Source organism: Pan paniscus, chromosome 21 (assembly GCF_029289425.2).
Source record: "Pan paniscus chromosome 21, NHGRI_mPanPan1-v2.0_pri, whole genome shotgun sequence".
NCBI lineage: Eukaryota > Metazoa > Chordata > Mammalia > Primates > Hominidae > Pan > Pan paniscus.
In genome coordinates, this window is record NC_073270.2 from 15,575,966 (window position 1) to 15,592,872 (window position 16,907).

At 36.7% G+C, this 16,907-nt stretch overlaps 1 protein-coding gene across 8 annotated transcripts in view; it reads left to right on the forward strand.

Moving 5' to 3' along the window:
• Positions 1 to 16,907, forward strand: part of MACROD2 (mono-ADP ribosylhydrolase 2) — a 2,054,393-nt gene that overhangs the window by 681,240 nt on the left and 1,356,246 nt on the right. For all 8 annotated transcript variants that reach the window (XM_055105084.1, XM_055105083.2, XM_055105081.2 and 5 more), the window contains exon 5: positions 8,995 to 9,111. In XM_055105084.1, coding sequence (XP_054961059.1) covers positions 8,995 to 9,111 — 117 coding nt within the window. The remainder of the gene's footprint in view (positions 1 to 8,994; positions 9,112 to 16,907) is intronic.

Genomic DNA, 16,907 nt, shown 5'->3' on the forward strand with positions numbered 1-16,907 from the left:
AGGGATGGAGGAAGACTTACCAAACAAATGGAAAGCCAAAAAAAAGCAAGGGTTGCAATCCTAGTGTCTGATAAAGCAGACTTTAAACCAACAAAGATTAAAAAAAAGACAAAGGCATTACATAATGGTAAAGGGATCAATGCAACAAGAAGAGCTAACTATCCTAAATATATATGCACCCAATACAGGTGTGCCAAGGTTCATAAAGCAAGTTCTTAGAGACCTACAAAGAGACTTAGACTCCCACACAACAATAGTGGGAGACTTTAACACCCCACTGTCAATATTAGACAGATCAATGAGATAGAAAATTAACAAGGATATTCAGGACTTGAACTCAGCTGTTGACCAAACGGACCTAATAGACATCTACAGAACTCTCCACTCCAAATCAACAGAATATACATTCTTTTCAGCACCACATCACGCTTATTCTAACATACATCCACAACACACTTATTCCACATAATTTGGAAGTAAAATACTCCTCAGCAAATGTGAAAGAACGGAAATCATAACAAACTGTCTCTCAGACCACAGTGCAATCAAATTAGAACTCAGGATTAAGAAACTCACTCAAAACCGCACAACTACATGGAAACTGAACAAACTGTTCCTGAATGACTACTGGGTAAATAACGAAATTAAGGCAGAAATAAATAAATTATTTGAAACCAATGAGAACAAAGACACAACATACCAGAATCTCTGAGACACAGCTAAAGCAGTGTTTAGAGGGAAATTTATAGCACTAAATGCCCACAGGAGAAAGTGTGAAAGATCTAAAATCGACACCCTAACATCACAAATAAAAGTACTAGAGAAGTAAGAGCAAACAAATTCAAAAGCTAGCAGAAGACAAGAATTAACTAAGATCAGAGCAGAACTGAAGGAGATAGAGTCATGAAAAACTCTTCAAAAAATCAATGAATTCAGGAGCTGGATTTTTGAAGAGATTAACAAAATAGATAGACCACTAGCCAGACTAATAAAGAAGAAAAGAGAGAAGAATCAAATAGATACAATAAAAAACGATAAAGGGGATATCACCACTGATCCCATTGAAATAAAAACTACCACAGGGCCAATTTCTAAAATAACTGGATTTCACTAAATGGTGCATTTAGTGTTTTTCAAAATCTGTATTTAGAACTTTGTCTTGGTTCTCTTTTATTTTTATTTTCTGATAGCTCTACATTCATTACTGTACAGTACCTGATACGTTTCTGCTCAATGCTTTGCAGCTTGTTTTTTCTCTTTTCAGGATCAACTTGTTCATTTGCTTATAAAATGATGAGCTTTACCTGAGGAATGCCAGAGAGGCAGATTGGACTCTCTGGGGCAAAATAATCTTAAGTTAAAAAAAAATTGAGGTGTTTTCATGTCCTATTTCTTTTGCCTTTATTTAAGCTATCTAAACAGTGGAATAAGACTATTCTATAATAACATCTTCAAACTCTAAGCTCCAAGGTAATATGAACAAAAGTGACAACAATTCCCCTCAAGCATAACTGAAACTTATCTTTCTATCCCGCTCTCAGACAGTGGAATTCTTTAGGCTATAGTCTAAGGAAAGCTAACCAAGATAGCCTAATTAATAGGCTGAAGTCCTCTGAATTTAGCCTTTGCTAGATAATTGGAGAAAATATGTCAGGGAGTCAAAATCCTTGCCTTAGTTAACCATCTGCCTGCAAGCATTTTGGCCTTCTTATCAGGGTGGTAAATGACAGGTATGTCAGTACAGCAGAAAGCCTAGCCTTTAGAAGGAGCTGCAGCTAGACTCCCCTCAGTCCTGACGAAGAGCAGCCCTGTGAGTGACCTCACTGTTCACCCCAATACTAGCTGACCTTACCACAGGCAGTCTTTAATAAGTCTCTGCTTTAATCTTCTGTTAGTCTGGTTTCAGTCACTAAGTAGGAGGAACAGCTATTTGAATGAGTAGGAGAGCTTGGCTTTGGGTACTCACCGAGTCTTCAGACTCCAGCATGATTAAGGACTCTGAGACATACCTAGGGCAATGAGCTTGGCCAATACATTCATTCTAGTAATAAAAGCTGATTTTTTTGCACAAGTTTAAAAAAAACAGTGATCCAGTGGAACAAAAATTGCCATCATGATATTTACAACAGAAATGAATGTATTTGTTAAGGCAAACTGGTGTTGCAAACATCCCCAAATTGTAGTGGTTCTACATAATAAAGGTTTATCACCTGATTCACAGTCTAGTATGGGAAGTGGGAGTGGAGCTGTGTTCCACACAGTCATTTAGGGACTCAGAAACATTTTGTCTGGTTGCTGCACCATCTCCTGGGTCATTGGTGTCCTGCCTGAGCCCCTGCATTCAGCCTGCAGACAATGGAAGGTCATATGGAGGACCTTGTGCAGGATTTTTATGGACTGGATGTAGAAATAGTTATATCACTTTTACTCATACTCTTTAAACAGGACTCAGTCTCACAACCCCCTAAAATTACAAGAGTGTTTGGGAAGTACTGTCTTGCTCATGTAGCCCAGGAATAAAACCAAATGGGCTTTGGTGAACAAACAGCAGACTAGCCACAGTGGTCTTGAAAAATTCTATATATTGTTGTTCTATTTACTGATGGAGCTTAGTTGTCTTTTTTCCTATAATATATATATTTTTGGTATGATAAGAAGCATAGACAGTCCTATTGCTCTCTAGAAGATTGTATTCCACTTTTTTCCCTCTTTTAGATTTCTGATCTTGGATTCTATTCTTTTCTTCTTTAGTGGTGATTAGGTTTAGACGATCTGTGTCAGCCCGAGTACAAACTATGGGTCTCCTCCCCATCTGCCTCCCCAGGGTAGATGTGAGAAGTGCTACTGTGTTGTATTCCACATCTTGCCACTATTCAGCCTGCTGTCTTTTTATTCTGACCCTTTGTGAAGTCAAAAGGCAAGGTTTTCTGCAGATTGAACTAGACCTGAGTGGAGAAGGGGGTGAACTTTCAGATTCAATGAATTATAACACTTCTAATATAGAACCTCATCACCAGATTTGTGATGACAACACTAGCTGTGTATTTGACTTTACTTTTTACTTTCTAATTCCTTGGATTTGAGTAACTAACCATTTCCTCAGTATTATCAGAAAAAAAAAACAACATTACTTTTCCTCCCACATTTAATTGAATCAAAATCAACTGTATTAAGCAGTTACAGAGTCATTTATTAAGATAGGTGGGGATATACAAAAGAATAAGCCACCTCCTGTTTCTTCAAGAAACTGAGACTAAGGTGGGAAACAGACTTTTAGCATATAAGCATTCTGCTGTGTTTATGTAATAACTATAAAACAGTTTATAAATATGACAATAAGGGTGCAAACCAGAATATGATGGGAACATAAAGAGACATTTATTTTGTCCAGTTGTAAATGGTTTCTTAAAAGAGAAAACATTTGAAATAGAAATTGAAAAATGGGAAAGACCTTGCTAGGCAGAAAAGGAGAGGGAATAGAAAGCCTGGGTAGAGGGTACCGTGCAAAGGAAGTCATGGTGCCTTTAGAGAACAGCAAGGTCATGGGTGTGGCCAAATCAGAGGATGTGAAGGGAGAAAGTGTAGGAGGATATGAGAGTTGGGAGGATAAGTTGGAACAACATTTATGAAGGGCTTAAACACCATAATTTGGAATTAGTGTTTTACAATGTAAGATATGAAGAACAACAAACATGACTTTAATAGGGAAGCAGTAAGATCAGACTCACATTTTAGAAAAATAAGTCTAGCAACAGAATTGACAATAGATTAGAGAATTTTAAACTTTTATATTGAGTTTGTACATATAGGGGTATTACCTTTTTGTCTTTCAAAGACTTGCTTTTGAGCATAGAATTGATACAATTGATATTACCATTGCCCTTTTCTCCCACATGCTTTTTTTTCAAGTGCCACAAATATAGCTCTGAAATAATAGGAGATCATATTTTAATTGAAAGTGTGTTATGTAGTTCCATTGTTCTATAATGAAAGACTAACATGTATCAGATGACCTTCATACCAATAGTAACTAGAAATTCTTGACAAAATATAAGCAACAACAGAAATTGTTTATTGGCACTAGCAAGTAACTTAAAATAGGCTGAAATAAGAGAGATTCTATTTGTGACATAAGGAACCAAACTGAGTGAGAGCCACATTTAAGAGAACATGTGACTTGGACCCTGAGGGTCCTACTTAACTCATATGGTAAGTGGCTGAGAGGGCTGAAATAGAAAGCAATAGTTATTCACATGGGAAACCACAGGACTGAATTCAGGATTGTCAGAATAGGAATTAAGGAGGAGATGCCAGAAAGGAGAGAGTCACAGATGAAGGAGCCCAAAATCTACAAATAAATCCCTCTTTAATCCTTGGTTGAGTCTATGCATATGCAGAGAAAGACTCTAAGAAGCCTAGGAAGAAAATGAAAGCTAGAAGGTGTAAATAACTGAGCAAATAATTCAGCAGCTTCTTAACTGTATGTCTATAGAATTTGGAATTTTAGTTCTCTCCAGGTTAGAGGGGGCTTGGCTAACATCTTGGGTTTTCCGCTGAAACTCCAGAAGGGCTACGCGGTAGGAGTAAAGACTACATCCTGGCACTAAGGGATTTATCGCAGAACTTAAGAAAAAATTGAAATAGACCCACCTTAACGAAACTTCCATATTACTTGGCAGTATTTTACCTGCCTGCTAGAACAAACTTCGAAGATAATAGAATCTTCTAAGATAATAGAAGATAACAGAATCTAAAGCCTCTACCATATATTATACACAAGTTTCAATATGCCATCAGTAATTTACTAGACATGCAAAGAAATAAGAAAATGTATTCCAGAGTCAAATGAAAAATGAGTCAATACAGACAGACCCATAGCTGACCTAGATAATGGAATTGGCACATAGGGACATTAAAATAACTATGTCACATCTGTTAAGGAATTTACATGACTAGATAAAATAGAATGGATGAGGAGATCAGAAATTTCAGGAGTCATAGGAAAACAGTAAGAAGAAGAACCAAATGGAAATTTCAAGAATGAAAAAAATGAAATATTTGAAACTTTAAAAAGTGAAATGGAATTAATAACAGATTTATCACAACTCAGTAATAAAAAGACAACAAAAATTAGCAAAAGACATGAGCAGATACTTCCAAAAATAAGATATATGAATGGCCAATATACATTTGGCAAGACATCTAGCATTATTAATTATCAGGGAAATGTGCATTGAATACTCCTTTATAGTCATTAGAATTACCAACATTAAAAAGGCTGATGACAACAAGGGACTGCCAAAATTTGAACTCTCTTACATTGCTGGGGTTATGTGTAACATGGTAATCACTTGGGAAAACTGTTATGTTAGTTCTTTATAAAATAAATATATACTTACCTAGTAATTTCACTCAATGATATTTGTCCAATGGAAATGAAAACATATAGCTACAAGATGGTTTATACAAGTATGCAGATTGATTCATGATAGCTAAAATCTAGAAACAGTCTAATGTCTATTCACAGATGAATGGATAAAGAAATTACAGCATATTCAACAATGGAGTATTAGAAATAAAAAGGAAGAAGTCTAAATATATACAACACAGGTGAATCTCAGAAATATTTAATATGTGGAGTAAAAGAAGGCAGTCTCTCTATCTTTATATAAAGTTTGAAGTTATATAGCAGGTAAAACAGTTCTGGTGATCAAAGTCAGAACAGGAACTCCCTCTGGGTGAGGGGAGGGGAAATTGAATGGAAAGGGCACAAGGTAGCTTTTTGGGTTCAGGGAAAGGTTTTGTGTCTTTATTAGCATCATGGTTACATAAATGCACACAGTTGTTAAAAGTTGTCAAAACTGCACACTTAAAATCTGTACATTTGATTGTGTGTACATTATAAGTCATAAATAGAATGGATGGGAATTTACAAGTAATGTAATAGAGTGCTTCGATATGCCACATGCAGGAATTGAGAAGACAGTGATTTATAATGGTTAGGAGCATGGTTGCAACATCAGATAAATCTGGGGTTTTGAATCACGTTGTGAGTACTTTGTGAATGTAAGCAAGTTACTAACCTAAGATCCTAGGAAATGGAGATGATAAAATTAATATTTACCTTATAAGGTTGTCCTTAGTGCAGTGCCCAGCACATTGATGCATTTGGTACATTTAAGCTATAGTTATTATTATTAAATAGCTCTTCAGCTAGACTTTCATTGCCCGAATGCAGTCAGGAATACTGGGATAACCATGAAAATTTTGAGAATTAGGTATCTGCAAACTGCATTAAGGAGCAATCTAAATAATGCAGATAATATTTGACAGCATATGATTAAGTATACTAGGAAATCCTATTTTCGTTATCTATTTGAAAGTAACTAATTATCTCTTTGCCAAGAAAACATTTACTTTAAAATACTTTTCTTAAAGCTCTTGTAAAAAATTTTCATATATAGAGAAATTAGGACATAGTTTTTCCCTTATACAGTAATCTCACCCTCTGTTTCCCATCTCATAATAATATCACCAACTGCTGCATATAGTTTCAGTACATATATATATGTGTGTGTGCTGAATATATATATACACATTACATATATATATTACATTACATATATATCCATATATATGTATATTCAGTACATATATATATGTACGTGTGTGTATATAATGTTGTAAACAAAATGGTAACCATACTATATGTACTTTTCTAAACCTGGCATTTTCACTGAGAAATCTTTTCATTTGAAGGACTCTGTTTACTTATAGCTGGTCTATTCATTTTAAGTGGTGTATTACAGTCTATGGCATTGATGGGCTTTTATTTATTTAACCAGCTCCTGTTGGTGGACATCTGAGTAGATCCAAGTTTTCACTATTGTAAGCAACTGTGACATCCTTGTATATGTGTTTTTTGCACTTGTGTTAATAATTTCATGTAATAAATTTAAAAAGTAAAAATGCTAACTGAAAGAATTTTAACAAAATATATTAATGTTTCTTTGTAAGAGAAAAAACTTTATTTTTATTTATTTATTTTTTTTTGAGACGGAGTTTCACTCTTGTTGCCCAGGCTGGAGTGCAATGGCACGATCTTGGCTCACTGCAACCTCCGCCTCCTAGGTTCAAGCAATTCTCCTGCCTCAGCCTCCTGAATAGCTAGGATTACAGGCATGCACCACCACACCCGGCTAATTTTGTATTTTTAGTAGAGACGGGGTTTCTCCATGTTGGTCAGGCTGGTCTCGAACATCTGACCTCAGGTGATCCGCCCACCTCAGCCTCCTAAAGTGCTGGGATTACAGGCATGAGCCACTGTGCCCGGCCTTTATTTCTTCTTTTTAAATAAAGAAGAATTATTTCAAAATTTACACAAAATTTTGATTTAGAGTACTTAAGATAACTACCACCAAAGGGACACATAACACTGTACTAGACACTATGCTGAATGCCTTCCATGCACAAAATTATTCAAATTTTATGCACAACTTTGTAACTGTGTGAGATACTACCATTATTGACAAGGACTTGTAAGAAAACCAGTGCTTGGAGCATGCCATATCTGGTAAATGTTTAAGTCTGGATTTCAACCTAGATTTTGCAAAACGTGCAGTGTAGCGTAGTCTGGAGTGAATTTATTTTGTTGTGAGTGTCTTTGAGGTTGAGGATCATTGTCAAACTTTGGTGATATGCAAGTGGTGAAGTAATAAAGCCCAGATAATGTTGTTTCCCTGGAACACTTGTGAGGCCAAAAGTGATGCCTCCCTGCCACGCAGTGGCAGCAGAAGTCAACCTGGACATTAGACAAGTTATACTTCCCTTAGTGCCAATAGCCTGTCCCATATCCAGCTTCGTCTTAAATAATAATAATGATAATGATAATAAAGATCAAGGATCAATTACATGGTGTTACGGACTGTGGAGAGGAGAAGTCTTCAGACCTCTAATATTCTATCTATTTTCACATTCCAGTTACTACTACTCTCTCTTTTCCTTTATTTTATAATCTTGCTTTTTTTTTCTATCCAAGGGGCCCATTCAATAATAACGAAACCCCCAAATCCTCAATTTCCTAATTTATGTGTCTGTGATCTTTTAGTCTTCTACCCTTCTACCTGTGCACTCACACACAGAGAACTTTAATTTCCAGCGACATCAAATTTGTGCTCTCAAAAGGTAATTTGTGATGCCTGGATGTCAAAGGCGCCCAGATGTAAAGCTAGAGAGCTGATGAGACCTGAGGCTGGTCACGGGCACAAAGCCTGCCCCTCTGGCAGAGTCGGAGCAGCACTGAAGTTCTGCTTCAGGCCCTGCCAAATGAGAGTAAGGGGTGGTCTTACGGGTGTTAATCAAGACCTAATCTACCCTTGCGCAGCACCCAGTCAGACACCCTGCAGAAACACAATCATGTGTGTGTCATTCTGTTGTGGGGAGAAGTTGCTCAAAGGTTTGGTTTTGATTTTGGTAGCTTTAATTCTACTCCTTCAGTTTTGAGGTGAGCACAAATGTTTCAGAGTACCTTTCTAGGTTTCTTACTGACTTTTTTCTTCTCTAACCTGTGGTGTGTTAGAGGCAACACGTACCAGCTCGGGAGAGAGAGACAATTGTGAGCATTTCTTCTCAACCCTGTGTTCAGTGACATCAAGTTAATAGCTTAAAATTAGATATGGGGAAAGGAATTATACCACTGAAATGGAAAAATGCTACATATCAAGGATTCTCCCACCCCAGAGAACCTGTTGTTTAACTAGCACACAACTTCTATAACCCTTCTACTTCTGTTCACCACATAACCGCACCCCCCTGCCCCCGCCAACACACACACAAACGAGCTAGTGTTTGAAACATTGGACACCCTGGGTTTTCTTCCATGGGCTATGGTTATTTACAGGAAGAACAAATTGAGTTCTTTTCCTCTTCCCATCTTGAGCTTTATATTTATTTCCAAATGCCAAATATAAGCTAACTTTCTTCTTTCTCCCTTAGTGGATGGCTGTATTCATAGAGCAGCCGGCCCCTGTTTGCTAGCTGAATGTCGTAACCTGAATGGCTGTGATACTGGACATGCAAAAATCACATGTGGCTATGACCTGCCTGCAAAATGTGAGTACAACTGAATACTGTTTCAAAACCAGATGAGACATCTTAACTTGTTTTACTCCAGTGTATAACTGGAAAAGGAAATGGCAGTGGTGGTATTTAATTAAATGTGCTTGAGTTGAGATTTTGTACATGGTAATAAAAACGTGCTTTCCAAGTATGTCTCCAAATATATACATATATATAAAATATACATATACTGTGTATATTTTATATATATATGTATATACACACATATGATGTTTAACTATTCAAGTCTTTGACAGAGTGTCTCTGAAAGGGAAATAAAAATATGAGCAAAATATACATTATAGCATTCAAGTGCCACAGAGTGACAGCTCCTGGAAATGATGCCAATTTCTTATTCCTTGTTCAGGTTTCTTGATTGTGGATGTGTTTAGAGCAAAGGAGATCAAAGTGATGTATTGTTTTTCCAGCTGCCATGTAAAGGCTGATTGGCAATTACAGCCAAGGCATCTGTCACACTTTGCTTTCAGGAAAAGCCAACGAAATCTGGTTGTCAGCATGAGAATGTGTTTGCTCTTTGAATGTGGAATGGTCAAAATTTCCATTATATTTTAATAGAGAGAAGTATTGCATTTGATTGACCTTGTTGCTTAGTGATTCAACCAACTGGGTGGCATGGTATGGGATAAAACACTTAGAGAGAAGATGGTCAGTGTCATAGCTTTTTTATCCCGTAATCTTCAGGGCCTGAGGTTGGAGGTAGAGGGTTTCATTGCATCATTAAGGTATATATTGACCTGGAAATTGAGACACCAATTTGTTGATTATCACATTCGTCCACTTCTTATGATACTGCTGAGATCTGTGGAATACATTTTATGTAAAAGTGAAGCTGGTTTTGATTTTTGTTTTAGCAGTGGAGAAAATATGAATGAAAATTTATAATACAACCTATAGGATACTATGGGTTATATATAGACAGGTTGTCATAACAGTGAATTTCTTGTGGATGTGTGTGAATGGAGAATAACGTGTTATATTTTAAAGATTACTGTAAAGGTATGTTTAAATTTGAGGACTTGTAGTAAATAGTAATATATTAAAACAGTATTTTTCTTTATCAATATAATATTGCATCCTATATTGTTCATAATGGTTTCAGTGAAAGTACTTTCATGTACTGCGTAGCGATGCTTTGGTCAATGATGGAACACATATATGGCGGTGGTCCTATAAGATTATAATACAGACTGAGTATTCCTTACCCAAAATGCTTGAGACCAGACATGATTTGGATTTCAGATCTTTTTTTCAGATTTTGAAATATTTGAATATACAAAATGAAGTAATTTGGAGATGGGGCCCAAGTCTAAGCACAAAATTCATTTATGTTTTATATGCACCTTATACACATGAGTGTAATATTATACAATATTTTAAATAATTTTGTGCATGAAACAAAGTTTTGATTGTGTTTTGACTGTGGCCTGTCACTTGAGATAAGGTGTGGAATTTTCCACTTGTGGCATCATGTTGGCACGCAAAGTTTTAGAGTTTGGAGCATTTTGAATTTCAAAACTTGGATTAGGGATTCAACCTGTACTATATTTTTGCTGTACATTTTCTATGTTTAACTATGTTTACATACTTACCATTGTGTTACAATTATTTGCAGTATTCGGTTCAGTAACATGCTGTACAGGTTTGTAGCCTGGGAGCAATAGGCTATAGCCTATAGTCTAGGTGCGTAGTAGGCTATACCATCTCGGTTTGTGTAAGTATACCCTATGATTACATAACGATGAAATCACCTAAGGAGTCACTTCTCAGACCATATTCCTGTTGGTAAGTGAAGCTTGATTGTATATCAACTATATATGCTGTTTAATTTTTCCTTTAATGATTTTTCATTTATTTTTCTCTGTTAGTGTCTTTACCTAGTGTGAAATAGTCAAATCATGTGCCAAATGGCTCTTCACTACTACTTGGAATATGTACTTGTGTCAAACAAACCCTTTGTGTAGAATAGTGTTTAGAGCAGTTCTCTTTGTAACTCAGAGGTCATGATCTGGGTATTAACGGTGATTTCTCTCTCCAGAATCATATAGTGCTATTTTTACAAATATTGGTTCTTTTGCTTTCTAATACCATGCTACCTTCATAATTTACCCAACTTACACTGCCCTGAGAACAAGCAAGGTTGTTGACTGCTACAATAATAGCAAGATTATTGACTGTTTTCAGACTTGTATCTGTCCTTAAACCAAGTAATATTCCCAGTCCCCTATTGATTCACTGTTTTCTTTTTTATGTATTAAAATACAAATCAAATTTCTCCAAATCTGAACTTTCTAAAGAACAGTATACTCAGAATCATTAAATACGCCCAAATAAAATGGTGGCTGTAGTGTATGGGTTCACACTGTGATAATTTTTTAAATGTGCTTGTATCTGTTTGACATCCCTTTGAATAAGTTATTCAGTTTCCTTTGAATACAATTCATCTTATTTTAGGGTTATTGAAGACTTGCACAATACCAGGCACTGAGGAACAAAGATCAGTGAGTCAATACCAGTGCTTGAAGAATTCCAATGCTTGAGTCATAACTTTGAACTGAAGTGTGGCTTTCATGGGCATCCTGGGGCAAATGGATCTTTTGGGACAATGAAGCTAGAAATGACCAGTCAGTCAATGGGACTAGCTACAGAATCCATGAGAGCTGAGATCCTGAGAGCCGACAGATACTCAAGTCACTGCATGCAGCCCACAGGGCATGTTTAGTAAAAACTCATCCAATAGAATAGAAATTACCAGACAGGCATTGCAGTGCCACCTCATAAAAGTCATAAACATGGAATATTTGTGACTAGGTCTTGCTTCTTCCTATATATTTAAAAGGTTAATGATTTATATTAAAAGCATAAAGGAAAGCAAGGAAAGCAATATGAAAATGGTAATAATAGCTTACATTTTTATGCCACTTTATAATATTTCACAGTACTTTCACAAGCCCTTATATTTAAAATTATGTTTGATAAACATTGTGTGTGTTCATTTTCCCTTTCCCTATCCCTGAGAGATGTTTTTCTTTCTCATCAATTTGGTTCATCCATTTCAGAGTCATTAACAATCCACAGATGTGCTTTTGTAGTGAGAATGAAAAGGGAGCTCATTACATACTGTTTGGGTCATTTTTCCTCTCCATATTTAATAATTCCATGACAGTTTGACAGCAGAGACTAGTTCCTATCTGTCCTCTGAGACAGCGGGTTTATCATTATAGGGGTACTAAAGCCAGTCATCCAGCCACAAGTGATAATATCTTCATGCATCAGCAATTTGTTTGGAAAATGCTATTGTCTGGGTTACAGACAAACTTGATAATTTTGAACTGGTTTTTGCCTCTTTTATGCTTGCTAAATTAATCTATTCATAAATGGTTGTATTTGAATTAATTATACTTGTATTCTGTGTTCTGTGACTCATCATAATTAGTAGAATGATAAGCCCCAGATATTTAGTTTACTTTTCACTGCTTGGATGTTTTGAATGATTTCTTTTTGACGTTAAGAATATCCAATCATTCTTTTCAAAAGAAATCTTAAGGGTAGAAAGAATATTGGTCAATATTTCATTGAAGGCTATTGCTAAGGAAATGACTTAGAAAGTAGATGGAGGATTGTTTATGTAATTGGATCTTTTGGGAATCTTCTCTACAATATTAGATATTTTTGAATTCATAATGCAATTTAAATTTTTATAGATTTTTAGAAGCTTGTTGACATATGGGACATTTCTATTCATGCTATCATCATTCCGCCAAGTAGTCAGCTTCACGTAGGCAAGATTTGTCTATCTCAATCAGTTCCAATGTCAGTATCAATCATAGTGTCTCCTACATATGTGCTGAATTAATGTGAATAAATGAAGGATCAAACGAGTGAATTATTTCAAGACTTCTTCACCTGAAAAATAGTTTTTTAAAAACACTTTTGCCTCTACTTCTAATACTTTTCCTTCTGCAATTATTCTGCACATTTCTAGTAAATTAACATTCTTAAATCCAGAGTCCTTAAAATTGTCTACAATGCTCTACATGATGTGACCTTTACTTCTCTACATCATCTCCTTCTGTGCTTCCCCCACTCACACAGGCTGCTTTGTGTGAACCTGGTCCTCAAAGCCTTTGCACTGGCATTCCTTCTGCTGGATTTCTATTCTTCTAGATACCTACATGGCTTGTTCCTTACCTATCTCAAACTCTTGTTCAAATGTAACATCAGGTGTCACCCTAACCAACCTATTTATAATTGCTTCAGTTTTTAAATTTGTAATTGCTTACTTGTAAAGTTAATCTTCAAATAGCATTATATCATTTACTTATTTCTTTTGTTTCTTATCTGTTTCTGTCTACCAGAATATGGGCACAGATTCTTCTTTCTGCATTTTTCTAATGTATTGCTATATTCATATAGCTTAAAAAATGTGTGATATCACGTATGTTTATTGCGGCATTATTCACAATAGCAAAGACTTGGAACCAACCCAAATGTCCAACAATGATAGACTGGATTAAGAAAATGTGGCACATATACACCATGGAATACTATGCAGCCATAAAAAATGATGAGTTCATGTCCTTTGTAGGGACATGGATGAAACTGGAAACCATCATTCTCAGTAAACTATCGCAAGAACAAAAAACCAAACACCGCATATTCTCACTCATAGGTGGGAATTGAACAATGAGATCACATGGACACAGGAAGGGGAATATCACACTCTGGGGACTGTGGTGGGGAGAGGGGAGGGGGGAGGGATAGCATTGGGAGATATACCTAATGCTAGATGACGAGTTAGTGGGTGCAGCGCACCAGCATGGCACATGTATACATATGTAACTAACCTGCACAATGTGCACATGTACCCTAAAACTTAAAGTATAATAATAAAAAAAATGTGTGATATATAATAGGGGTTCAAAAGATATTTGATGAATGAATGAATAAAACGTAACTCTAATCCTCTCAAAATCCGATAGTGGATTTTCCCTTAAACACAGACTCATTAGCCTGATTACCTTTGGCCTTCCACTGAACTACTTACAACCTTTTGTACGATATGAATTGCTCACAATGGTGTGTCTGTGCATGGGGTCTGTATCTGAGCTATCTAGAAAGCTCTTTCTTTGCTCCTTTCACTTGTCTTCCAGACTCAGTTCAAATATCACTTCTGCCATGAAACAAGTCTTCTCGCCTCACCTCAGCTAAAAATGCCTTCTTTTTTCTTCACACTCCGGAATACTTCATGTTAACATACTGAGGGCACTTGTCACATGCTACCTTTTATTGTTGGATATGCAAACTTCCCACTTTTATAACAGAGTACCTTGTATATCACAGGTACTAGAGAAATATCTAACAAATGAATTAGTTATTGAAAGTGTCAAACCTGGTTGATAATTGGCAGTAGGTGGAATATAAAGGAAAAATTATGCTAATATTCATAATAAATTGTGAAATCAGTGTCAATTATCCATTGTGTTTTTAAAAAACATATTTTAACATATATATACTACAAAGTCTCCTGTCTCCAAAATTTACTCTTAATGGAGTTTCTCCTAAGGAGAAAAAAAAAAAAAATAAAGAAACCATATCACCCTTATTTGATGGTTTTCAGCATAGCTCACATGTCTATTTTATTTCTTTAGAATGCTTCACTCTTAGGCTTCAGGGCTGAATAGTCATCAAGGATAAATGGAAAAATATTAAACTTGTGTAAATGAAATGGTGGAATCTGTTTCTTTTATTTCTTCTATTTAATCTTTGGAAGGCATCAAGGGGTAATATTGACTAACTCAAGGTTTTCATTAATCATTTGAAGGGAAACTCTAAGGTGAGAGACCATAGCATAATATGTTTGAATGAGTGGTATGAATCAGAATTCACATTCTATTCCCAGGTGCAATAATAATCAGATGATAGTAGCTTAAAATGTACTGTTGATAATAATTAGTACTTCTTTTCTGCCCTTTATCAAGAAATCATAGTACTTTGAAACAGTAGCTCATCAGTCCTTTTGAAATTCCTATGAGGAGGTGACATGACAAGTAATATTTTCTTACAACACAAAGAGAAATACAGGTACAGGGAAAATAAATCTGTTGCTCCCATTAACAAACTAAATCCATATTAGAGGCATCGTGGTGGCCAAGGATCCCTGAGCTGGGAAAGGAGTCTCTGTTAGGTGTTAGCCAGGCCTGCTGCCTGTTTTTATAGGTAAAGCTTTATTAGAACACAGTTGTGGCCATTTGTTTACATATTGTCTATGGCTGCTTTCATATGGCAGAGTTGAGTTGTAGATACAGGGATTTTACGGCCACGGAACCTGAAGTGTTTACTATCCAGCCTCTGTGGAAAAAGTTTGCCAGCCCCTGGTCTGTGGCAATCTGCACTTTTATTTTTATTTTTTTCTCCCTGAGTCAGACGGATTCCAGCTCTGTCGCCCAGGCTGGAGTGCAATGGCGCTATCTCGGCTCACTGCAACCTCTGCCTCCTGGGCTCAAGCGATTCTCCTGCCTCATCCTCCCGAGTAGCTGGGATTACAGGCATGCGCCACAACACCCAGCTAATTTTTGTATGTTTACTAGAGATGGGGTTTCGCCATGTTGGTCAGGCTGGTCTCAAACTCCTGACCTCAGGTGATCCACTGGCCTCAGCCTCCCAAAGTGTGGGATTACAGGTGTGAACCACAGCGCCTGGCCAATCTTCCCTTTTTATAAAGTAAGAAAGGTGAGATTCAGAGAGACTAAATATTGAATTTTATTAAATGTATTACTACTTATTCAGATCAAAATTGATAAAGTTGAGACTAAAATACCTACCCTCTATTCCTTGGGACATCCTTGCTTCTGTTGCCTCAAGAGAACATTACCTTGGGAAGATGATCTGAAACCTTTCAAATCTTTCAAATAATAAGGCCACCTTGAAAAGAATGCCTAGAAAAATATGGTGATTTTTCCCAATAGGGCCAGATCTGGGAAGTGAGTAAGTCAAGTCTCTCAGGGGAGAGTCAGTTTAAACCACCAGAGTATTAGGAAGCAAATCTTTGTTCCTTGTTTCCTCCAGTGGTGTTAGCTGCAAAGGAGCCTGCAGTCCACAGGAAATGCAGTTTCTAGAGCAGGTAATTCATAAGATGGTTCTGAGTTAGTCCTTTGCAAAGGGTGACCTGATTTCAGCCATCATGGACTCTCCCAGCAGGTGTCTGATTGTGAAAGCAGTGGAGTGGGCATGCTGCTAGGAGTATGACTCTGCCAGCCTTTGATGAAGACCTGAGGGCCCTCATGAGCCCCTTCCATAATTAAATGACTTATATTACACAAAGAGAAAAGCCGCTTTTGAAGATCATAAAATCATCTTCCTTTCTGAAGAGGAAGATGGGATTGTTCCTCCTAAAATCAACTCTGATTGGCTCATTTTCTTTAAGCGCTTAAGGAGTTCAGGTTTTATTTGAATCTATTTCTCCATAATTGCCACCCTTTTCATTTACATTAAGCAGTTTCATACATTTAATCTCCTTAGTGATCCTCATGTTGAATGTGGAAATAAGAAGGGCAGAAATATTCCAAAAACCCGAGCAGTGGTTCTCAAAACGTGGTTCCTGGAGCAGCAGCATCACCTGGGAATTTGTTAGATACAAATTCTCAGGCCCCACCCCACACCTACTGATTCAGAAACCCTGTGGTTTAACAAGTTCTCCAAGTAACTCTACTGCGTGCTCAAGTGTGAGGGCCATTGCCCTAGAGAGTGGTGGAATCCAGTAGCACCCTTGC